This window comes from Ursus maritimus, unplaced genomic scaffold (genome assembly GCF_017311325.1).
Source record: "Ursus maritimus isolate PB19 unplaced genomic scaffold, ASM1731132v1 scaffold_9, whole genome shotgun sequence".
In the NCBI taxonomy this organism is placed as follows: Eukaryota; Metazoa; Chordata; class Mammalia; order Carnivora; family Ursidae; genus Ursus; species Ursus maritimus.
Window position 1 is genome coordinate 3,806,014 of NW_024427107.1, and position 27,127 is coordinate 3,833,140.

General features: G+C 34.8%; 1 protein-coding gene across 2 annotated transcripts in view; it reads left to right on the top strand.

Annotated features, from left to right (window-relative positions):
* Positions 1 to 27,127, top strand: part of SNTG1 (syntrophin gamma 1) — a 302,428-nt gene that overhangs the window by 236,586 nt on the left and 38,715 nt on the right. For both annotated transcript variants that reach the window (XM_008706661.1, XM_008706662.1), the window contains exons 14-15: positions 5,987 to 6,139; positions 10,216 to 10,308. In XM_008706661.1, coding sequence (XP_008704883.1) covers positions 5,987 to 6,139; positions 10,216 to 10,308 — 246 coding nt within the window. The remainder of the gene's footprint in view (positions 1 to 5,986; positions 6,140 to 10,215; positions 10,309 to 27,127) is intronic.

Genomic DNA, 27,127 nt, shown 5'->3' on the forward strand with positions numbered 1-27,127 from the left:
TCCATACCCAACAGCCAAGAGAGAATTCTTGAGACGTCTTTGGTGCAGAAAAGTGGTTTTATTAAAGCACGGGGACAGGACCCGTGGGCAGAAAGAGCTGCTGCCCTGGATCGTGAGGAGCAACTGTTTATATACTTTGGGGTTGGGGGAAGTAAAGGTAAGGGAAGTTCCAAAAGGATTTTCATATACCAAAGAAGAATCACAAGATACTAGAGGTGTTGCCATTGTCAAACCAAGGTTACATTTTCCTCTAACAAGACATTAGCAATAAGACAGTTGGGAGCTTCCTGAAGGAACATTATACTCTGCCTGCCTCACGTATTTGTCAATGGGCTCCTGTTACAAGGACATTTGATTTTATCTACATTTCTTCTACCTCTGTTTCCCACATCAAGAGCAAGGCATAATTCAGCCCTAACATCAGGAGGTTGTCTTAGGACAGAGAGGGCTCTGCATTTGCAGAGTGATTCCCAGAATCACTATAAGCCAGATGGGGTCTTGGGCTCCTTATCTCTGTCTGCTAAGGAATGCAGGGCTTTGCTTGTTCATAGTCTGGAACCACATCAGTTGACCTTGAGTCCAGGCTTCTGCAGAGACAGACAGTGGGTTTGTTAGTGGGTTCTGAAAAGACACAATAACTGAGTAGGGGGGAAACAAATCTCTGAAAAACAATCTTTAAACTTCCTGCTAGTTTCAACCTCATTAACACAGTGGGGTGTGGTTCCAGAATCTCTGAATTTTCTGTACATATACTTCTTTAAGTTATTTGACCTTTTCAAGGCTTAATGTTCCCAAATTTAAAATGGGTAATGGGATGCCTATAAAAGTATTTTATAATATATGTAATATTTTTCAAATGGAAAATATTACTAACAGGAACAATAAATGAATATTTATAGGTATCAAAGTTAATTAACATTTAGGAAGCTATTTTAAACTAGGTCAGAATGCACACACCTGTATGGACACATACACATACAACACACACAAATATCTAGAGAATGGCAAAAGAGTCAAGTCTGCCCATATAATAAACAATTCTGGTAAACGTTTCCCTTTCAATGTGAGTACTGGGTAGCTAATTTTGTTAGAAAATGAAGCCTTCCTGACTGTTCTTATGTATCCTACCATCTCCCGTAGCAATATTACACTGTATTACAGAGAAAGGGGTGTGTGCGTGTGTGTGCGCACGCATGCACTAGAATGTACATAGGACTTGGAGTCTGATCTATTCCAGATTTTTAGTACTAGTCATCAATAGTGATGACTAATATTGTGATTATTAGTGATATTATGTGATACCGGTTATATTATGGAGCACTAATATGTGCCCATTACTTTCCTAACTGATATACACATATAAACTCATTTCATCTTTAAGAACCTTGAGAAAGGTACTATCATCCCCTTTTTAAAAATGCCTGAACTGATTCTAAGGGATGTGAAAAGAAGTGGTAAAATTGGCATTCAAATTTAAGCTGAATGGCTTCCAAACTGATGGAATCTTAATCCTAGGGCCAAAGAGGTTAAAAATGAGGGCAATGACCACTATGTCAAAGACCTAGTTCCCTCATCAGGGAAATGAAGATGATAGCCTATTTTGATGGATTATTATACAGATTAATTTAGAGATTGTATTTGAAGAATATGCTTTGTTTTTTTTTTTCTGAAATTTGTTATTATGTCCATTTATATCAGGGATTCCAATTACCTAAGAAGAACAAGAAGATTTAAAGTTTTATTCCTTTTCCCAGATAAGGCAACTAAAATCCAAAAAAAGAATTCTATAAAGTACTTACTTGGTTTGATTTTATTTTTCAGCATCTAACATCTAAAATAGTATTATGATGCCATTAAATGTATCATTTTTTGTATAGGACTTGATGCAGATTTAATAAGTCTCTTTAGAGACTCACTCATTCTTGAAAGTCTAATTCAAAATTAATTGGTAAAATTTAATTTTAATGGTATGTTTTTTCTTCTCATTTTTAGTTCTTAGAATAGTTGCAAAAAAATAGAAATTATTATTTGTAGCTGAAGAACACTTGCTGGGCCTCCTCTTCTTGTTTAATTAAAAATATATTTTATTAAAATTTTTGTTTATTTTAAGTAATCATGTATAACGATTGAATGATTTCCTTATTCACTGTAAGTCCAAGTAAAAGGAGCAGTATCAAACATAACAGTGAAAAACATATTAGTTAAGTCATGTAGTTTATAAAGTACCTTATATTTAATATAATAATGCAAAAATATTTATCCTTCATCTGCTTATACTCTTTCATTTCAAATCCACAAGTTTTATTAACTTGAAGAAAAACATATCTATTATTAGAACAATGATAAGTGTAATTGGAAAAGTGTGAAACAAGTAACTTGCCACATTAGCAAATTTGGATAAAACAATTGTAATGTCAAGGGGAGAAGAAACCATGTAGATATATGTGGAAGCTTTGCCGTAGGGATAACTCGCTGATTTTTGGCAGCTTTTTCCTCCTTTAATCTTACATGTTTTAAGTACAATAGAAAATTTATGGCTGACTGTGTCTACCATCTCAATAATTATTCTAAACACATAGTTTATTTTGTTTTTTTTCTTTTTTTAGTAAAAAACCACTTTGGTTATACTATTGACCTCTGAATACCTTGGAAAATCATGTATATTAATAGCAAACATAGTTGTAGTATGTTGTTTCTGTGTAATATTGCTCTGTGAAGCTGAGACAAATCCTAAGAAGGATAGCATTTGGCTATTGGTCTGCAGAAAGTGTCCAGAAGACTTGAAATAAATCTAAAAATCTAGAGAATACTTCTGAAGGAAAAGTCGAAAATGAGATCAATGCACAAAAATAGTGCCCAAGATGTGTGTAGCTGTTAATTTATTACCATTAATTAAGTGATACTTTCCAACAAGGTGAGTTATTACAGAGGCTGCTGTTTCTACTGGGGCCAAACTCACACTCTGACTAAAGATAAACAAAGTGTACAGAGAGCAAGTTAAAGAAGTAGAGATTAGGGAATAACATACATATTTATTTTTATTGAATATCAACATTAATAATAGAAATGTCTAATATTAATTAAGAACTACTATATGTCAGAAACTGTGCTAAAATTTATATGCATTATCTTAGCACATCCTAATAAATGAAAGAGTTGAGATTTGAATCCAGACAGCATCTGAGGCTGCAGCCTGTGTTCTTATCACTACAGCAGATGTACTCCAGTAGACAGCATGAGGGAGAGACAGAAGAGTATGTATATTTTGGATGATTGCTTTTAAAGCAGCTCTTTCAAATGCTTGGGCTATAATCGCTCTTCACTAAACTTCTAAAAAAGGATTCCAACATGTTACTTTTTCTATCTTCCGCCTTGCTTGCTCTTCCTTCTGGAAAACGGTGTATTCTGTCTTCTTTCTTGCCTCAAAACCTGCAGGGGGTTATCATGGCACAGGCAGTCCTGTGCATTTCTTAGCAGGAGCTCCTGAGCCCATTCAGATTTGCAGCAGATTGCTCTTGCGGGGGTCTCTAAGTCCTTGATGATAAGACAGTCTCTTCCTAGAACAAAACTTTCTCCTTTCCACTTTCATGAATGATTTATTGTTGCTTATTCTGTTTCCTTAGCACTTTAACTGTATAGGACTGTCATGATGCTTTTTTATTATTTTTACATATTTGTCTCCCTCAGTAAACTGTGAGGCCTGAGTGTCTGGATGCCCATAGCAGTTGTAGCTTGAGTCAGTGCATAAGGAGCGTCCTATAAGTAGCAATAGCCAATAATCACATGTATTCATAGATGTCCAACTTATATTTGCAGAGTTGAATAGAGAATTCTATCTTTGGAGCTTCAGTGCTTAGGTAATGTAATGTAAGATGCTAATTCGTTTTAAAAGAGTAAAGGAGGGGCGCCTGGGTGGCACAGCGGTTAAGCGTCTGCCTTCGGCTCAGGGCGTGATCCTGGTGTTATGGGATCGAGCCCCACATCAGGCTCCTCTGCTATGAGCCTGCTTCTTCCTCACCCACTCCCCCTGCTTGTGTTCCCTCTCTCGCTGGCTGTCTCTATGTCTGTCAAATAAATAAAATCTTTAAAAAAAATAAAATAAAATAAAAAAGTAAAGGAGTTAAGCTGCCAAGAAAACAGAAAATCTTAAATGAAGATTATTTTAAGATTTAATGGCAAGATGCAACTTCTCAGAAGGAAAAATATCAACAGTTTTCTGGCTATTAATGACATCGATTATTTTGTTACAATTTTATATTACAAGGAAAGTTAAGGCCATTGAATAAAGCATAAAACTGGAGGGGTTTCCAGAAATTCTGTAGTGTTCAGTTACAATTTTTGGGCTAATGTTATCAATTCAAATAAGTAATAGAGAAGTTGAAATATTTACAACATAAATCGAGGATTTGTTAACTTTTTTTTTTTTTAATATAGTGGCTTGCCATTACACTTATGTTAAAGCCCCACATGCAGGACCTGTCCAGTGACACATCTCCTTTCCCAGTGATGGCTCTCAGTCTCTCTCTCCTCTGTTTTCTGAATTTCTGGAATGTACCTCTGAATCTTTTGCTTCAGGCCTCTGTCAATACCAGCCTCTCTGTCAGGAAGTTTTCTTCCTGTCCATTCTACCTTTAATCTTCCATTCATCTTTCAGCCACTCTTTGAAATTTACATCCTAGAGGACATATCCCTAACTCTCCAATGCAACTTGACATAAACTGCATTCTTACTCTCTGTAATGGCACTTATACTGATCTGTCCTGATGTATTTACTTGTGTACTAATTTATTTAATATCTGTCTTTGCCACTCCTCTAGACATTATGAGCTCTAAATGATTAAAAATTACTTTACAATTGCTTACCATTGGACTATATTTTTGAAGATAATATGTTTTCATTTTTTTCCCTTAAGGTAGTAGGAAAATCATAAGCACAAAGAGAATCTAGCTTCCTTTAAGCCACCGAGTATCTCCTGGCAGCAGTTATCAAAGCTAAATTCTACAACAGAAGAACTACTGCCATGCATTCACTCTCCTCTAGTATTTCAAGCTTCCAAATACCAAAAAATAAAAAATTGATTCATTAATAAAATAGTTATTATTTTGAAAACACTTGCCAAAGCAGAGAATTCCTTCTAATATTTTGGGTGTTTAATGATGATACCTTTATGAAACACCATATAATAAATGGTAAAAGACACCAGTAACTATCCTTTGACCATTTTAAGTACAATCCACATGTAATTCAAAGACCATATCTGACATATTGTCCGGGGTTACCCTAGTTCATCAATTCTTCGCTGCATTTTCTTTTAACATCTCTGAAATTTAAGTACACATAGATGTGTGCACACAGTTGAAAACTTCTAGTAAGACCAAGGAATTTCCATGTGAAAGTCTTTTTTGACTCAATAAAATACAGTCACATAAGTAAGGTAAATATATATCTTTTAAAAGCAATAAATATTTTTTAGATAATCTGGACTCATTTTTTTTTCATTTCTTGTGTAAATGAATATTGTCATGATGCTTTAAGGGTTAAAGAAATCAACTCCATAGAAAATACCATGCTTATTAAACTTTTCTAAAACTGCAAACATTTTAATAAGTATTATTTAACTTCATCGTCTTGACAGCTCTGTAAGGGGAAAGGGAGATTATGTGTGTTGTCCCTTCATACAGTAAAAACTGAATCTCATGTGTTAAATACTTTGGTAGCTACATGGCTAGTAAGCATAGAAGCCAAAATCCTCACTTGTTTCATGAGCATGCTTCAGCGTTGATACAGTAAAGAAATGCATTAGTTATGGACTTTGAGATGTGGAATTTAGGCTACTATGACCATTTTTAATGAAGACTTAGTGGTATCTTGATCTTTATGACTGGCATCTCCACCATGAATTTAGTCAACATTGACTCAGGGTATGGCCATGTTAGCAATATGGATTGATGTATGCCAGCCTGTGTAACTCCAGGTTTTCATCAGGACAGTGACCTGCTGGACCGGCGGAAACACTGTTTCACCGTGCAGTCTGAGTCTGGGGAGGATCTCTACTTCTCCGTGGAGTTAGAGTCTGACCTCGCCCAGTGGGAAAGAGCCTTCCAAACAGCAACCTTTCTGGAGGTGGAACGGATACAGGTGAGAGTCTGTGAAATTTTAGGATCTGTGACTCCTAAAAATGCATGACTGTTCCCTAGAATTTAAATCTCAAATAGAAAATGCTGTGATTTTAATTAATTTACAGAGCCATTTCCTGTTCTCCAATCATAACCACCTAACTTTTAGCGTGAATGGCTTCATTCTCTCACAGTGCTTTTTCTTTTTAGGAATAATTCCCTTCACCTCTACCCTTCAAAACCATACATGTAATTTGAGACTTTTTTCAGAGGTCATATCATCACCAAGATTTTCCTGATTTCCAGTCTGACCTGCCCATTATTACTACTATTGTCACAACCATCTTGTTCAAACCATCCCATTTGTGAGCAGCAATATCACTCTTTTTTTTTTTTTTTTGGTCTGTTTTCTTAGGTCTACTGACACTGTCTTGTATTGCAGTGATATGTGGTTGCCATTCCTCACACTAAGTTATAGGTTGCTTGGGACTGTTTTATTCATTTACCAGCTGAAGTACAATGCATTTTGTACTGCATATTTATTAAACTTTATTTCTTAAATGTGAAGTTACATGTAGGTCAAACTTCACAGAGCCTTCAGCCTCTCCAATTGATGGGACCATGGAATAGATGAGGCTCCCAAACGTTGGTTCTGTGGCTGATGTCTGACGAGACTGTTGGCAAAATGGAGCAGTTGTGAGGCACTTGCCACATGCAAATGGGTTCATGGAGCCAGGACCTAATAGACACATGGACACTTAATTTCAAAGACAAACATACCATGATGATAATATAGCACTGACTCCCCTGGAATGCTTGGCTATAATAGGAGATTTGGATGTGTATTTTTTCAATATGTTGAACTGATATGTAACATATATTTATTTCCTTTATTTCTGACTATAACCTTCTATATTGAACATATCAGTTTGCGTCAGTATGACATTTAAATCAGGGGAAAAGGACAGGGAGAAGACTCAAATTTCACTTGTTTCATTGCTTAGTTGACACCTTGTAATAGCTCTGCTTATCTGCATATATCTTAAACTGTTAATGTAACTGAGGAATATTGTTTCAATAACTTACCTGTATAGAATCTCAATTCAATAAATAGTTTAATATCCAAAATGGAAAGATTAAAAATACCTTCAATTATTTTTGTCCAAGTATCAACATCCAAGACCATTTTAAGTACTAAAATTTGTTAGTTGAATAGGAGTTGACATTTTTGTTATTTATACTGATATCTTTAATTTTCTTAATTAGAATTTCCTTAGAATATCATACTTCACTTGTAAACATCTACATAGAGATACCTATCTGTTGGTCTCAATTTAAGATTTCATTTTAAGTCTCCTGATGTTTAAAAATGAGATAACATTATGTTGTTCTGATGTAATTTAAAACCATTTTTTTGAGTTTGGGCTTCATATTCTCTAAGCTGATTTTCAGTGCATTTCTTTGGACTATCTCATAATACTTAATACTTATTTAAGATGCATATAGCAAGCGAAAGTGAAATATTTAATGTTTTGTAAGCTTTTGGTTGTTTTATAGATCTTATAGTTTCCCTTTGATTACTGCATCAGAAATCAGTAATCAATGACTGAACACCTTGGTGGTGTTATTTTCAAAATTCAAGGATGTGAATATATTTACATCCTTCTGTTTTTCTTTTTTCTTCTGTGTTCTCAGTATTTCCGCTAGCATTAAAGTTAATAAAGAAATAAAATAAAGAAAGAACATATGTCCTATTGTGAAATAGTCAGAAAGATAGAAAATTAATGAATCGACTAAGACCAGTTAATGAATTAAATATTTTTTTTAGTTTTGAAATTGGTTTTCATTAATGGGATTGCACCCTAACATTTTCTAGCTTCTAATCTATCTACTTACATATTTCTGGATCTCTGATGTACTTTATATTGATATAAATATCTACATATTAAATTAAGAGCTAATCCATTAAAATCAGGTATTTCTAAACATTCTATATTGTCATTTAAATTAATACCCTAAAATTTGGAAAACGTAGTGAATATTGAAACAGGAAGATGACAATTTATATGAATAAAATCTTACAACATATTCTTATCATTTAAAGTAACTGTATTGGGCCTAATTCATTTATAATACTTTTAGTACTTTTATTTGTCCTGTTTCTGAAAAATTTTCCCAGAATTAATTAATAATACTGGTAAAGGGCAGACAATTTAATTTTTTTTTTACCTTACAACAATTCAATTTGAATAAATGTAGCTCTTTTAAAATAGGACTTTTAATGAAAAAGCATATCATTTATAAAATTTATTTTCTTTAACTATTATTATTATTATTTGAAATTTTCATATGTGTTTAATCCAGATACAGACATTTAGCTATCATCCAAAAGGACATATTAAAAAGTGCTTTATGTGTGACATATCTTCAAATGTTGTGTAATAATATATAATTGTGCAAAAATCTTTCAAAATGTTTCAAGTTGTCCTTAAAGTATATTTTTTGTTTTTTCTAACTATAATTCAATTTTTATTATAAAATAGAGAAATAAAACAAATCAAATATAGTATTAAAACCTATATTAAGTATAGTCATCATATATGTTTATTAAAAGATTATAAATCATAGAATTAAACTTCAGTGAGTCTCCATTTGTATATCTGTTTCGATTTAATGATTATTGATGAATTAGTTTCATTTGTAATTCTGAAATTTATGATATAAATTTTAACTTTCTGTACGAAAGGTCTTTTCATATGATATATTCTTTTAAATTACAGTAATTGAGAATAGCAAACAATCATGTCTACATTAAAGGAAATGAGACAGCCTTGAACATTTCTTAATATTGACAGTAGTTTTTAATAGTGATAGACGGATACAAGCATGAAAGATGCCCATGCATTAAACAAACAAAACTACACCTAAAACCGAACTTAAAAGGCCCATTAAGTTTGTTTTCTGAGCTAGTTTTTGAAAACTTGACTTCAAAGGAATAATTTGGCATGGTTATAACTTTCCTATGCAAATTGGTCTTAAAGCCCTGAGTATAGCTTCAGGTGAAGGCAACTTGATGCATTTAACCATCATTATAGTCAGAATGTGATTCATTTAATGTGCTTTTATATACAGTATTATAAAACAAACATGACATAAGGATTAGTATTGAAAATTTGCTTGAGATTGATTTATCTCTTTCTCTTCATCCCTTTCTCCCTCCTTATTTGTGAATTATGAGTATTTTTCTTCATTTGAATATCTTAATAGAGTTTGCAATTAAATGGAAAAAAATTGGCTTGTGGACATAAATATGCATCATGTGGCATATAAGTCCTGAGTTTTTATTTCGTATTTGTTATTGTTAAATTTTAGTATTTCTATTTTAGTAGTGTTTCCAAAATATGTATATAAGTAAAATTATAATTTAATGTGATCTCCATGTGAAAAGTCATTGTTGAGTTTTGAAGAATCAGTAGATTTATACAAATAATAAGCAAGCTTATACCACATGGGTGAACATTATATGAGAAATAGCTTATACCACATGGATGAACATTATATGAGAAACTCTTAAGGTACAGATGTTCTTATATATTTTGCCTTGGTTACTGAATCTGTGTTCATGTGCCTGAGAGTTCTCTTTTCATAATGTCCATGAAATTGATATGCTAAGAATTGAAGTAATATCTTAACCTTTAATAATTCACTTTTGTTTTAATGAGAATGCAATGATATTTAGCTATAGAATATAACAATGAAAATAATCTTGCCTAAACCTAAACAATTTTATACCAGTTTTATTGCAAACATAACAAAGGGTGTCAGTGTAGCACTAGGTAAAGACACGTTCAGATGGAGCAGGACTGGAAATGTGGTCCTGCATACCCCTTGGCAGGTGAAAAAATATTCAGCCTGCTTTATTAACATTAAGATGTCAGTAATACTATGTTTCTTATACAATTATTGCTGATATTAAGTTAGCTACTGTATAAACAACTTATTACAGAAGCTGTCACACAGTCTTCGATAAATGTTGGCTATAAATACTGATATTCAGTCAATCACATGAAAAGTAACAGTGTTTTCTGTTCTATCTAGTGCAAGACATATGCATGTGTGCTAGAAAGTCATCTAATGGGACTCACGATTGACTTTAGCACAGGATTTATCTGCTTTGATGCTGCAACAAAGGTAATGTGCTCAGGTCAGCTCTGAGAAATGTGCTGCAAACACTGTAATTTAAGAATGACTGAAATAACTTCCAACTCCTGTCAGAATTTTAATTGGTTATCATGTATCAAATTTAAGATCCTCATTTTTGTTAATAGAAGATAAATCATGCTTTATTCTGTTTATAGAAAAACAAAAATTTGGATTTTTAATAAAACAAACATGTTTCCACAAAACATTATAACTATATAAAGTGAATATATATGTATAATATATACATTGTAATTTATAATATGTTTATAATATGTTATAATATATGCATAATGTATCTTATATATATTCTCTTTTACTAAAGGTTTAGCCTCTTATTAAGGGAATTTTTTTTTCTCCAAACACAAGTTTTTTAAACAAAGTATTTCTTTATTATTTTTCTGCATCAATATCTCCAATATCCAAATAGTGAAAACATTTTTTAGAGTTTAGTTTTATAGGTAATACGTTAGAATCATAGTACGGAGGAATTTGGGGTTTAGAATTTCTAGCCAGGGAATATAACCCTTGTTAACCCTTACTTGGCTTGGTAGGGTACTTGTACTATCTGATTGGATGCCTTTTCCACAAAGGATCTTCCTCTGAGAGTGACGTATGTTGAATGATGAAGGGAATCCTCTCAGTTAGTCATCTCTAAAAAACCTTAAAACACAACTGAACCTTCACCCACTGATAATCTCCTAGTACTGGAGTCACTGCTGCATTTTCTGACTTGGTGCTCTGGTCCCCATGGAGGACATTCTTTTCCCTCCCATGACACATCTGTTCCTCAGATCCCCTCCACTTTTTCCTTTATCAAAGTATGGCCTAAGAAATAAGCCTATATATTCCTTCCCACTAATCCTTTACTGGGAAACTTATATCTTACCTAAAAATTAAGCATTGTACAAAATTTTCAAAAACAAATACAAATAAAACAAGATAGTGATATAAATGTGTAAGAAAATCAGTGTACAGAAAGTGAGAGGTTTTGAATCATGAGAAAGATGGGAGTCCATGGGGCAGTCCTGCAGCTCATAGCCAAGTATGATGTGGGTTGGTGTCTGGAGAGCATAGGATTTTTCACGACCCAGCAACTGAGATTGTCACACAAAAGCTCACATTATTTAAGGATGGCCAATTTTTTTTTTTGACATAGCGAAATTAAATAGCACACATATGCTGGTCAGATTGATTTGACCATCCAGCACACTGCCTTTGCATAATGTCAAAAGAATATTTATCTAAATATGGAATTTCAGGTGCTGTGGCTCTTTTGATGCCTCTCATATGAAACTGCCATAAGCTTTTCCTCTGACCAAAGACTGTCTTTTGAATAAAATATTCATTCAACTCAGGATAGGCTCATGAGTACTAAATTAATTTAATACATTTACGATTTTAATTATTACTCAATTTCATAATTATTAAATCAATGTAATAAAAAACTTTAAAAATATTAAAGTGGTTAAAAAAAGTTAAAGTGTGATTTTATAAAGAAAATATTATAGGAACAATTGTCACCAAACTCTATCACATGAAGATGAAAGAATCACACCTCGTAAATGAGAGGTAAAGAAATAAAATTCATCTGAACACATTTCTGAATGCCTGAATTTAAGATTTTTTAAAAGGATAGTATGATCTACATCCATGTCAGGGTCCTGTGTCATCTCTTTGTGTGGTAAGGGAGAAAATCCAGATGTGAATGTTCTATAGGACATGTTGAGGTATTCCTGCCTGGGTGTGCGGGGAAGGGATGAGTACTCAGAGACCCCAAGCGAATTGTTATGATGCCATCTAGGGCATATCATTTAGCAAGAATGAGATTTTAGTCAGTACAAGCTTAATGCAGAAAAAGCCAAAGGCCTTGGGGAGTGGTAATCACCATCTTCCCATTTTCTGTTATTGGAAGTTCCTAACTCCAAGGCCATCTGAGAATTGGGAGGGAGGGAAAGAGCCTGTCTGCTTATGATGAACAGAGCATTCATCACAGAAACTGTGACACTTGCACAGTAATAGGGAACTATTAATAATTATGTCAGGACAACCGACATACACCAGAAAGGTCCTGGGCAAACCACTCAGCTGGCTGTATTGCAAGAAGGTGGCCTTACTCTATGAAATGAGCCCAAAAGTTACTTTTAAATACAAAAAAGAAAAAAAAAGGTAATTGTAATATATAAATTAAAACATGTTTTGTTCCAATATTTTATTAAAACAAATAATATTGTTATTTTCTCTACTTAATGCGTGAGGAAAGAATCCTTAAAAATATATTTCCAGCAGATTCTTTCAATGTTTCATTTGGGGAAGGCCAAGCAGCAATACTGCTGACACCCTTTAGCTGTTCACATTTTGTCTGTCTGGTCTGCATCTTGATCAGGCCCTCTAGCTTTGAAGTGACTGTGGAAGCAAACCAAAGGTCTTATGATAAAGTATAGATTTCAGGAAAGGGTAGGAGGTGCACTGAGTGGTTAATTGAGCTCCATTTAAAGCAAGTTCTGCACTGTTAGTACATCAGCAAAGGGGAGAATTGCTGCCTTAATATAAAACAAAAACAAAAACAAAACAAAACAAAAACCGTGTTTATCATTTCTTACAAGATATTTTTAAAAATAAAATAAACAATAATGAAAAAATAAATTAGAAGACCAGATCAGAATGTTGTGGTTGGGAATAGAGAGTCTCTGTGACCTTAGTTTACACTAGACTGCTACGGGTTTGGAAGCAGCGCAGTCTGGGAATGTCAAGCTGGTTCTCGTTACTTGTTGCTTGTGCATGAAAGTCCTAAGGGAAAACCATTTCCCTGAATTTTCTAGACTGTCCAAGACACACTAAATAGCACTGCATTTCCCAGGCTTCAGTTTACATTGGCATTGTAGCAGGGGGTTGCACATTCTTCTGTTTCCCTTAGTATTGCTGGGGAGATTCCCTCATAGAAGTTCATTGCCATATAACAGTTCAGCTTATTCTTTGTAATCTTCATGCTTATTAAAATGTAGCCTCTTCAGTGTCAGAAAAGGTTTTCTCATTAATATGTCAAAAAATATGATGTTGTAGTACTAATATAATTCCCATAGCTAAAAGTATAGATTTGTTGCCATTATATCCCTTTAAACATTCACATATGCATTAATTACTTATATCTATTAATAGATTTCTTATATAAACAGAGACATCAGCAGTACTATTTATAAATAAATAGTTAATGAATACTTGCTTTCTATTGAAAGATACAAGAGGGAGATAGATGATAGATGATAGATGATAGATGATAGATAGATAGATAGATAGATAGATGATAGATAGATAGATAGATAGATAGATAGATAGATAGATAGATGATAGAGAAATAAATGATATAGATATCAGTCTTGGGTACTCAAGGAGGGCTTCCTGGAAATTGAGACACCAAGGATAAGATTATCCAGACAAATATCTGTAAGTAAGGAGAACATTGAATTTGAGGTCAGACAAGATGAGGGATCAAGTTTGTGAGTAGCCAAGAGCCAGATTATGAAAGGGATCCTAGTAAAGAATTACATCTGATCCCAAGAACAGAAGAACCTTTGAAGGATTTGAGACATATGAAGGATATGATCAAAAATGTGTTCAGCAGCATAAACCCAGTAGAATAATGGATGACTGAGATGGAGAAGACCCGGGGAAAGCCTGGGTTCTACATTACCAAAATTGCCCCTCCTCTGGGCACCTACCACCCAGAAATGTTCTAGAGGAAAAGAAATGTATGGTTAACAAGGTCAAATAAACACACTGTTACAAGTTGAGGGTGAAAATGATCAGTGTATGAACAGAAGTAAGAGATATTCAATATCATGGAGGCTAAGTTATAAGGAAGGAAATGTAGAAAATGCCGAGGATGAAAAACTGGGCTCCCGGATTATGGTCAGTGCATGCTTGACCTAATCCTGATTTATACCGTGGAAAGGTCACTCCAGTGGAGGTATACAGATTGCGTTGATTGGGTGGAGGCAAGACCGAATGAAGGGCCACGAATGGAAATAATTTGTGTTTCCCCTTGATAACATAGAAGAACAACGTTCAAACTTCTCTTTTTAAACATGAAATTTTGTAAAATAAAAAATGAGGGAAGGTTATTTTTATTTGTATCAAACAAATAACACCTGAGTTCTAATGGTTAAAATGAGGATGAAGGCATCCTATTCCACACCTCAGACCTCCTCCTCACTCCCTATGCTGCAACCCAGGGGATAAGCCAACTTCAAGGGTTCTGTTGGCTATAATTGGAGCCCAAAGACTGTTCATCCTGTCTAAATGTCAAATGCAATGCATAGGATACCATAAATCCTGACTCTTACACCTCGTGAGAAGTATAAGTATTACTCATATTACTGTTTTCCTGACAGAGTCTCTGAAACTATTGGTTCCCCAAAATTGTTACTGTCTGATAGCTTTTTAAAAAAATGCTTTAATAGTTGAATTTGAGAAATTCTAGTATAACATACTTAAAAGACTTCTCTACTTCAAGATGTCTAAGAGCCGGTCCTAAAACACAGCATATTAAAAATATTTCTGAAGTCATGATTAGTTAACAGATATATGCAGATAATAACTTATTAAGTGAAAAAGGTAACATGTTTAAGAATTAGCTCTGTCATATGTTAGAAGCTACTATAATGATTTTATGTTTCCTTCTTGTATTCATTACTAACTTTTTAAATTATAGTTTGGAAACATTATCTGGAGGAAATTTATAAAACTCATCTGTGTGTGTGATGACCTGCATTTTAGGAATTTATATTTTGTGCCCTAAAAGACAATGTCCCCCTAATTGAAATCACTTCTTTCTTGGTTTTAAGATCTTAGAATTAAAGGACTTTCTCTTCCCAAAGAATTGTGCTTCAGAATTAAATTCATTGTCAACATATTGATTCCTGAAGTATCTTAATCTATATAATCCATTTATACCTTTAAGTAGATACTGATTTCGGCAGTGTTTCAAGGTAAAATTTGAAAGGACGTTGAAATGACCTCTATTTACACTTTTCATTTTCAAGAGTTTTTGATATATATTGGGTGAGTTGAAGGTCACTAATTTTAAGGAGCTACTGTTTCTCCTAAAGATATATGGTCTTCGTGTACACACACACATTTCATTATATGTTTGACTTTTTCTAAAAAGCACTTATATAATTATAACATAACTATAATATGAATTCCATAGGTCAAACCTCTCGACATAGAATTAAACCTTTATTTTTTCCATTTATGCTATTTTCTATAATATTTTAATTATTTCATATCAAAGGTAAATATTAAAAGCCCAAAAGGAAAGCTTGAAATTATTAAAAATGAATGTTTTCTTGAAATATCTCTACATAAGTAGAAATCTTAAATATACATACGCTATTATGTAGTGACAACAATGTTCATATAAACCTTAGCATTTTTCCTTTTTACAGTATCTTTCAATCATTTTGCTTCCCCAGTTATGTAACTTACAGCCCCGAAACATGGACAAAAGCATCAAATTCTATTTTATGGAATTTTTACATTCTTCTTCAGATAAATTATTTTTTCTTTGCTTTTAGGAGAATGAAGAACATTGCATTTATTGCAAAACAAACTCAGACATTTAGGGAAACAATTCATCAGGTAATTTTTTTTTAACCCTCAAGCATTTCAAAGATAGCCCTAAAGTAAATGTTCAAAAGAGAGGTATTAACCCAAGTTTTCATGCCAGTATATTAGCCAGATTCACCATAATAATAAAATCCTGGATTTTTTCATTCATTTCTTGCAATATAAAGACATTATAAAGTAATGTGGAAACTAACACATACTTTATTGGCTAAATTTATAATTCAAAGTATATAAAGAACAAAAACAGATAAGAGTCAAAAATTCTTTGGCTTGTATGCTTTATATACTTTTTCCATTTTCTATCTTTTTTCCCTTCTTCCTCGCCCTTTAAAAATTTTTAATTCCTTTCTGGGGCTTTTGATATATTTTATTTTTTCTGGATTTTTTTCATTATTAAAAATATCTGTCTTTAAACTTTCTTCGCTGTATCTTAGATCGTCTTTCTTTCAATCATCAGTTTTGGTTTTTATGAAATTTTTTGCTAACATAATGTATTAACCTCTGCCACTATCACATAGTAAATGGGATAATAATAGCTGTGTGTCTATCTTGCAGCATTATTCTAAAATTAAATAAGATAGCTTTTAGAAAAATAAAAATATAGTAAATTGTCAAATACAGATTCTAAAGTCCGAAGCATTATTTCTGACCAACCGTCTTTCAGTGGGTTTTCTGTCAACCACAGATCCTGTCTTTTCATCTAAATCCCGGAATTCATCATGTTTTCCCCCTTCTATATCAAATCCCCCAGAATTCATCAATTAGCTGCCTTTCACCTTTAACACCTGCAGGACCTTTGCAAATCACATAGCTGCTGTAGCCTATTTTCCTCACCTCAAAATAGATCCACAAACAAGATCTTTTTCATGGGATTATTGCAAAATTTAAATAAAATATATAGAGAGAGTGTTGCACAGTGAGTGGCACACGGTAAACCTTCATAAGAGGTGGATACTTATATTTCTCCCACGTGGCTGGGTAGTTCTGCTCACTGCAGGGCACCAGCACCAACAATACCTTGCTACCGTTCTGCCATTCTCAAAATGTCACAATGGCACTGTGTTTTCTAGAATTTTGGATCAATCAATGAACACATGTCCACTACATTCCAGTTCTTGTGAATCTGTGCTTTCATGAAGGTCTTTGTTTTCATGGAGCCCAGTGGAGAAGACAGACATTAAGCAAGTAATCCTAAGTTTAATGATTCTCAGCAAGGGGAGTTCAGCGTAGCAAGGAAACATATAAGGTAGGTTAAGGGCCCATAGTTGGTACTTGGAGAAAATTACATTTCACCTGAAAATTGACAGGTCATGAGCGGCTAACAAGGTACACAGTGGAGGCAGACGCAGTGGCATGTGTGAACACTCTGATATGTGAGATGACTGACAGGTTCAGTGTGGCAGGGGCAGGAGAATGGGAGGGGAGCAGTGGTCAAAAGTAGTGAGGCACAAGATAATAAGGAGCCTTGGTCTTCACAGTAAAGATCTGGCACTCACATGTTAGCTGTGGCCACAAAATTGCTACGTAACACCCAATGGCAACACGCACTGGCTTACAGCAGTAAATTTTTCCTCACACTCATATGGGATCAGACGGTTGATCTGTATAGGGCTCTTTGTGAGTCTGCGGTTTGGGTGGTTCCCTCGAGCATCATAATTTGACTCTACTCTAGTTGTTCCTCGTTCTTCTCAGAACGAGGAGGTAAGTCCTGGCATGTCCTTTTCTTGTAGACGGCAAAGGAAGAGAGAGAGCAAGCCAAAATACGCAATTCTTCTTCAGCATCTCTTGCTGGAACAACTGCTAAATTCCACTGGCCAAAGCATGAGGTCACAACCAAATAAGAAGACGGGTCACCTGGAAGAGCACCTCAGAGTTACACTGCAATAGGCCTGGGTACAGGGAGGATGCAGATTAGGGCTGAAATGCCCATAGTGCCAAGTGCCAGGGAAAGCCACTAACAGATTTTATCTAAGTAACATGATGCAAGTCATGATGACTCCAGCACTGCTGTGGAGAATGATTTGGAGAGGAAGATGAGTGGATGTTGGAAAGGAAGGGGCTTATTAGAGAGTTTAGAGTAAGAAACTTTGAGAATGAAGAGCCGCGAGGAATTGAGTCATAATAAGGATACACTGTCAGTAGTGCTTAGAGAGAGAGGCAAGAGCTAAGTATTAACAGCAAAGTTTCTGACCTGAGCAACTGTGTGTGGGGGGGAAAGAAATACACTGGAAAAGGAGTGGATTTGGAGGACATCTGTTGAATTATTTTCATGCAAGTAGCTATGGAGAAGTCATTGAGTAGTTACTATGTTCAGCGTAAAAATGACAAGGATGCTTTCTTACTTTTCTTGCTATGTATCTTACATGAGTTAAACGACTTTTCTAAGTTTCTTGGGAAAACACACTCCAGTGTAGTGTGATGTACCATGGGATTCAGATATTATTGAAGCAGGAGAGCTAGGCTCTTGTCTCATGGAGTTGAAGAAGGAATCTAATGGACGAAAGAGAGTGATGGAGTTTTTATTAGGCAAGGATACAGAAAAAAAGCTCTCAGGAGCAACCTAGCGGGGTTGCTACTGGGGGCCTTTAAGGATGGTCTTTTATAGAGAGCTAACCAGGGAACTTAAATTCTCTTAACATTTCTTTTGATAACACCATTGAGTAAGGACTAGAGATAACATCTTCAATGGCTTACTTCCTTTTTAGGGTGTGGTAATTCTTTATTGGTCCCAAGTGACTGTTTTAACAAGACCCCACCTCTGACACCTAGGACAGGGTTGTCTGGTTTGTTCTCTTATCTCTGGTTTCCTTACACCTCTGCATTTTGGGGATTTCTGTGACCCTGATCCCAGAGCTCCCTGCCTCTCTCTCCCTACCTAGCCCCGCCTGTCACTCACTATAAACAGCCAAGGTATATTGGGAACTTAAAATGCCAACATGTAGTTCTCTGATTGCTTTTCCCTATACTATGGAGTGCTGTGTAACTGTTTTTACCCGTGTCAGAATTACTTCTATCCTGAGAGACTTCTTGGTCTCCAATACAGACAAACGTCTAAAAGACAGGCTTCATTCCACCAAGATATGAGATTATTCCAAATTCATTGGGTAAATAAAATTTAGGCTCTAGCTGGGATCTCCTAAACACCCCATCTTATGTAGATCCATTTAAGCATTAGATTTACATATGCCCTCACTAACCTTGAGTAATTGACTGTCTTCAACTGCTTGCAATATTGTGTGGCCATTTTAACTACATCGAAATGTTTCAATACAAAAAGAAAGATTATGCATCCTGAGGTAATTCATTATGTTGCTAATTTAATGAATGCAATAATTTCCCAAGTGATGTCTTTTACAGTTGAGTCAAAAGTAAACAAGATAAAAAACAATACAATTTTTATAAAAAGTAAACTATCAATTTCTAGAAATACAAATTTCTTTGAATGCTGGGATTTTTTTTTATTATGTTCAGGGAGAAAAAGATTAAATGATTGATTCACACCAATAATGTTCATAATTAAATTTTAGAGATCAAATTAGTTAATGCAAAGAATGGTGCTGCCTCAAAAATAAAGATATGCAGATACTTATGTATTAATTTAGCAGTTCTTTAATAACATGCTTCATCTCTGTCAGTGGCACAGCCTGCAGACAACCAGATGAAACAGTAAAGGCTTATTACATTGCACACACTGTCTTGGATTTAGCATCTCAGGAAACTCCTTTCTTTTTTCTCTTCAGAACTGTTACTATTCATTGAGCTGGCAACTAACTGTGTGTGCATATGTTAAAAAGAAATAACTAGAAAAGAGTTCATTTATATAGAGGATTGGTAATAGGAACTAAAAGTATGGCTGAATTCTGTCACGTTGCCAGTAAAAAAAAAAAAAGCAACAACAATAAATAAAACAAAAACAAAACCCTAAGGATCTGAGAAATTTATGCCAACAAAACCAAATTTTCTTGCCCGTTATTATGCACATGACATGTAAGGGTTCTCAAAATAGAATTAGTATGTTAATAATAAAAAATAGCCATGCTACATCCAGTAGTATGTGGAAACATGTTAGTGCATCCTTTCTTACATATATTTTGATTATTCTTTTGAAAAATTTTGTGTAGATATGATTAAAATAAGTACTCTTTGTACATCAACTTACTAGATTGATGACTTCAAGCTATTTCAAAATAACTCAGAGTCTGAGTTTGAAAACAATATTTCTGGTTTTTAATTTTTTTTAGTTCTGTTATTCCAAATAAATTATTAAAGTGAAAGTCTTTATACTCCTCTTTGAATATTCCTTATATGAGATGGAAATATATATGTACATAGATCCCTATATGCGGAGTCCATTTGAAAGGAATAAATTTAAATGAAAAATGTCTGCTAGAGAACTCCAGGTTTGATTGGGCTGTTCCAGCCAGTCTGTAACTTAGGCAACTGGTCTGATGATAATGAATTTCAGTTCTATTAACTAAAGCTCAGATACACATCTTGATCGCTAAGGCTGCATGTTAAAAACATCTCAACACAGTGTGTCTAACATTGAGTTCGTTGTCCATTTTGGTCTGACTACTTTGCATTCCTATCTTAGTCATCAAAAGAAGTGTGAATTGTGTTCTATACTCCTATCTCTTCCTCGACAACTTCTAAATAAATCTGCAAGGTGTTTCCTAACTAACTTGGGCAATCCCTTCCCTTTGGGTTTCTGCAATACCATCCAAATAGTCCTTTTGGATTTATTTATTGAACACACTCTTTTTATGCATTAACTATGCCATAACCACTGATACAAAAGGAGTACAAAAATGAATACAGTCCCTCCTTTCAAGAAGTCTACAGCTTAATGAAAAAGACAGCTCTGGAACTGGGTACTTTCAGATACTGTGGCAAGAAGCCAAAGCATTATAAAGACGTGAAGTTGCATTCGTCTCTGGTCCATCTTTCACACCGTTGCTAGAGTAATGATATTTCTAAAATGTAAATTCAGCCATGTCTTCATTTCTCTTGTTAAATTACTTTAGTGGCTTCCTACTGCCTTTAAGACAATATTTGTTATCATATATAGAAGCCTCTTAATGTTCTTGTTTCTGCCTGCAATTTAATATCATCTCCTGGGGCATTTGGTGATTCAGGGATGTTCCACGCTTTTGCATGTAATATTCCCACACTTTACTTTCAGCCTTGAGTGCAAATCTTCATCCAGATAGCCTTCTTTCACCCGTCTAATTTAGATGTTCATTCTTTGAGAGCAGAGAATTGTGGGCATACCCCAGCATAGCACTTATCATAATATATCACAATTAAGTCTTGTGGAGATATTAACTCTAATCTCTGATCCAGACTCAAGCACAGTTCAAAGACACAGAATTAACTCAATGACTAGTAATGAATATATGGATGAATATGATACCACCTAAGGAAATAAGTGAAAGCCATAAGCTTTCATCTAATTCTGTGATCTTTTGATATTGCTTTTTTTTAATCCCTCTGTCATCACCCTTCAAACTTATAAAATTTTAAAATTAGTATAAAGTTGAAGTAAAAATGCAAATTATACCCAAAGACATATTTAATTAGGATAAATTTTACATGAACGAAGAACAAACGAGAAGTATGAAGATGTGTAAAGAAAAATAGTTTTAAAGAGAAAGTTTCTTCTGACCCTTACCCCCCCCCCCCAAAAAAAAGGGAAGGAAAAAGAGCCACTTCTAGAATACTAAAATTTGTTGTAAATAAATTTCAGGGTGTGGGAGGGTAGATGGAAGGAAGGCAAGAGGTGAGATGTATGCTTGGGCTTCTTGCCAGAGTTGAAGGATGATGCAAAATGGAAATAAGGCTGGGTGGAAGTTTGATTTACTGCTTAACTAGAAGACCCATCAAGGCAATTTGCAAGGAAAAGAAGAATGTATTTGTGGTTATTGCTGGGCAAACATAAATTAAATGCCAAGTACCAGGTGTTTGGCATCCTAGGAAGAGTGAAAATAGACCCTGGTTTAAAGCATTTTTTTGTTTAATTATTAATATGATCTATGTAATAAGTTGTAATACATATAGATTGTTCTTTCTGGTGTTTTTGATCCCTTTCTGGTGTTTTGTAGGATATTGTAAAATATCCTACATCTATTTCTCATAAGTTAGATGACATGATGCTTACATTACCTTCTTATGTAGAGGTTGTTTCCATTTTTTTTTCAAGAGGAATTTTTCTGTGGGGCATGAAAAATTGAGGCTTGCAAACAGTGAAAGAAGAAAATTGAGAAAGTTTGAGATTCTTTTGTCTCCTTTTGTTCAACATGCTAGTTTTTCATTATTGTTTGCATGTCTTCATTTTCCGTTTATATGTAACTTATGAATTATACTTTTGAATAGTCTGCATCTAAAACATTGTTTATACTATGCAAACATGAATTCATTCACTACCCTGAGTCGCTTAGTTATATCCAGCTTTGAATCCTGTTTTTTGAGGGATTACACAAATGTAAAATGTTCCTTAGATCACTAAGATTCCCAAACTTTAAGCCAATTATAGCAATGGATCTTAAACAAATGAATAGTTTATGGAAAGCTTTGACTTGTGTGTGTGTGTTGGGGGGGAGCTTACAATAGCAAAGTATTATAAAGAAGACATAATAACTCAAAACACATTATGTTTGGGAAAGATCAGTAAGTTTCTTTCTTGAGTTTAGTGTCTTACACTAAATGGGACTCTGAGTCTTTCCCCTATTTTAAGAAAGGAGTCAGGCATTTACAATGAAAGTTCATTTATAACCAATCATGGTCAGTAAATGGGTCTGTAATTTTTTTAGTTAAGTAAAGAATTATAGCAAATCAAAGATGCAGCTTGGGATAAAAGCAGGAATATGAACCATGTAGAATGGTGTACTTAGGTTTGATTCCCACTTGTTAGCTGTGAGCTATTATGAATGTGTATGCCATTTCTTTAATTGTATTATCTGGAAAATGGAAATACTCTGGCTATTGCATCGCTGGGCAGGCATGAAAGGGCCTACCTAGAACAGTGCGATGTTCATTGTAATAAGATGTCAGTTGAAGGACAGCAACAGACACACAGAATGCTTCCCAGGCACTAAACAAAGTATTTTTAAATTACTTATGATCTGTACATGTGTTTATTCATCAAATGACTTAATGCTATGTACCTCATTATCTTCATATGAGATATTCAACATTTCCTCTTCAATCATCATTTGTTGGCACGTTTTATAGGGATTACACTCTGGTTTAAAGAATGATTACCTTAAGTTTTAAACCGCAAATGGCATTGAACCAGAGGTTTTTAGCATTTATGTTTGCCTGGGTTGTTTTAAATGTATTAACTGTAAAGCATAGGTCAGAGGCAAATGATCCCTTTGCACACTTTTTGTCGTAATCTTTAATTGAGGGAACACTTTGGTCAATAAACTTTGTTTTGGCTATCTTCAATGACTTAATTATCAATACAGTATTGAAAATGCTGTGATTCATTGTGTTGCTCTTTCTTCATACATACAGATAACTTTACTTGCAGCTTTTAGGCACTTAAATATATTTAAACACATCTTTAAAATGCCACATATGTTTCAGATTTATCTTTCCATATAACCAAGGAATATGTTGAGTTAAACACTGTTTTTGACTATCAAAAACAAACATTTTAATACATCAACAAGGTATTTCAGATACCTTATTGCATTAAACATTTTATTTTATAGTGCAATTTTTGAAATGTATTCCATGGGAAAAACTACCTGGTTAAACTAAGTTTCATTTCTGAAGGTGTCCTCAGACATTATCGTGCGAATGGACCTCACTCACCAACTTTATTTGACTATGTTCAACCTCCTTTTTCTCCAGGAACAAGTAGAAGCAGTCATCCATGGAAAGACTTGGGCAAGTGAAAATCTAGTCTGTGATTATTTATAATGAAGTCTTTGGATCAAATTCCACATTTTAAAAATGTTCAGAAATGTTTTTACATATTGCTAGTAGTTTTTTGGAGTTGTTTTGTTTTTCTTTCTCTTAGTCATTTTGTACTTGATCTCCCTCAAGTTCAACAAATTAAGCTTACTACTGGTGGCAAGAATTTTCCAAACCCAAAAAGGGCCCGTTGGTTAAAGTTCTCTAGAGAGACAGAGACCATGGGCTTGCCATATGCAGAGATATTACTACCTGCTGGTTGTTAGAGTGTTGCCTGCTCAAAAGTTGGCTATTTCACAGTGTTCTAATAAAGTTCTCATTTTAGTATGTTTTCCCCACCTTTCCAACAACATGACAACCACATAATAAAAGGGAGGAGAAGGAAGATTTTTCTTCTTTAATATTTATTCTGTCTTGATGCACGTATTTCGCAAAAATTAGTTTCATTGTGCGAACTGTGTATCAGCTACTCTTTCAAGGGCAAGGAATGCACTGATGAGCTAATCAGACCAAGTACTTGTAGACTTGAAGCTTTCTTTGCAGTGAGGAGAGAACAGGATGATCACAGACTGCAGTTTTTTTCTGGGAAGGAAACTAACAAGAAAATGTTGCAGAAAAATAAAAGTCAGACTGGCAAGAGACAAAGTGACACACGAATTAGGAGAACTCAGATTTATTTTACACCGGTGGACCCAGATGGGCTTGTGCTCAAAATTCTGGGCCCTGGGCAATGGGATTATAGGACTTTTATCGGGGACTGCAGGCAGTCAGGTTCCGAGGGCTATGCTGACTGCTGGCAGGTGGGTTTAAACTGGGGGAGTGGGGGCTGCTTTCAGCAGGAACAGTAGTGCAGGGAGCCTGTGGCGAGAAGCCTGTTTACAGAAGCAGAGACGGCTGGTTATCTCTTGCTCCCAGTAGGGCTTCTGGTTATCTCTAGCTTATTGTTAGTAACTTTCCATCTTCTTGGGCCTCCTGGCCTGCGCCTGCTCTGGGCAATTTTCCTCTTCAGTATTGAGAAACAGAAGACCTCAAAAAGGCCTTATAATGGTTTGAAGGGAAAAGGGTCTTTGAGGCATTGATGTTTCTCTGAGACCTAGATGATGAGAAAGGACTGGCTATGAAATGAGTTGAGGGGAGAATTTCAATCATGCAATAAATAAGACCTATATCTATTCAGAATTCCCACTTTTCCTCTTTTTCCTGTGCATCTTTCATGTAAATACCATCTAGAATTTCCTATTTCCCACTGACCCCTCTGACAAATTTCCTGACAGTTTTATTCTTCTTGAAAACCAGGAGACAAGTCGCAGCATGCACTCTGGTACACCAGCTGGCTCATGGACATGGAAGTAATGAATACTTCTCTCCTCACCTCATGACACCTGAAGAAACAGCTGTCTTTAGCGCTCCTTGTCCAACTGCACTTAACTTTATTGCAAGGACCCTGCATGTTCCCTTTATGCTGACCAGGAAAATATCCTGGTGTGATATTCCCATATCAGCCAGTATTTCAACATAATAGGACTCTGGAAAGGAGGATGGTGTAAAGATAAGCTTGGTTTTCTCTGTTGAGTGCGGATTTGTGGAGAGAGCTGAATTACATATTGAAAAAGCAGGGTTGGATGGAAGCATTACGCAGCATGACAAAAAATATTTCCATTTAAAAGGTTTTAGATAATTGAATAAATTAATGAATAAATATGTCTCTGAAAGGGTCTAAGCTCACAGTCAAAAATTCTCCCTGTCCCTTCTAGTTCTACACTATTCTTCTACTACTCACTACCCTTTTTGCTTTGAATTTAGGGGCATTACATATTAAAATTTAATGCAGAAAAAAAGGGAGAAACACAAGGAAGTCATAGGAGCAGATGGAGATGGAAGATATTTTCCAGACATGGTATAACCTAAGACTGCAGAACCAGCAGTCTATGCAATATATCATTCATAGGAATGAGAAATCCTTATGACATTTACTGGGACATGTTTTCTCAAAATGCAATGCATTTTATGACTTATGTTTAAGATCAAATAAAAATTTAATTTTAAAACTAAATAGAAAGTTGTTTTTTGTTTTTCCATAGAAGATTATAGACAGGTCCAGAAGGCAGTCTTTGTCTTCTGAAAGTTCTCACCTCTACTTCCATATTCTCCCAGAATCATCACTATTATTGCTACTTTTGCTCAGAGGCCTTCTCATATCAGAATTTGCCATATCCCACTGTTCTATTGGAAAAACTCTACTAAACTAATTTTACCTAACTGGGGATGTACTGAATGGTGACTAATATAACAAAATAAATATTATTAAAAAAATTAAAAAACTAATTTTACCTAATAGGGAAAAAAAAAAGACAACCTACTATTTACAAAGCAATTTTCATGAGCATTACCATCTCATCCATTTTTACAGTAACACTTTATTTTATTTTTTATTGTTTTTTTATTATGTTAGTCACCATACAGTACATCCCTGGTTTTTGATGTAAAGTTCCATGATTCATTAGTTGCGTATAACACCCAGTGCACCATGCAATACGTGCCCTCCATACTACCCATCACCAGCCTATCCCATTCCCCCAACCCCTCCCCTCTGAAGCCCTCAGTTTGTTTCTCAGAGTCCATAGTCTCTCATGGATCATTCCCCCTTCTGATTACCCCCCTTTTCTTTATCCCTTTCTTCTCCTACCGATCTTCCTAGTTCTTATGTTCCATAGATGAGAGAAACCATATGATAATTGTCTTTCTCTGCTTGACTTATTTCACTTAGCATTATCTCCTCCAGTACCATCCATGTTGCAGCAAATGTTGAGAAATCGTTCTTTTTGATAGCTGAGTAATATTCCATTGTATATATGGACCACAACTTCTTAATGCAGTCATCTGTTGAAGGGCATCTCGGCTCCTTCCACGATTTAGCTATTGTGGACAATGCTGCTATGAACATTGGGGTGCATATGGCCCTTCTCTTCACTACGTCTGTATCTTTGGGGTAAACACCCACTAGTGCAATGGCTGGATCATAGGGTAGCTCAATTTTTAACTTTTTAAGGGACCTCCACACTGTTTTATGGAGTAGCTGTACCAACTTGCATTCCCACCAACAATGTAGGAGGGATCCCCTTTCTCCACATCCTCTCCAATAATTGTTGTTTCTTGACTTGTCAATTTTTGCCATTCTAACTGGCGTAATGTGGTATCTCAGTGTGGTTTTGATTTGAATTTCCCTGATGGCTAATGATTTTGAACATTTTTTCATGTGTCT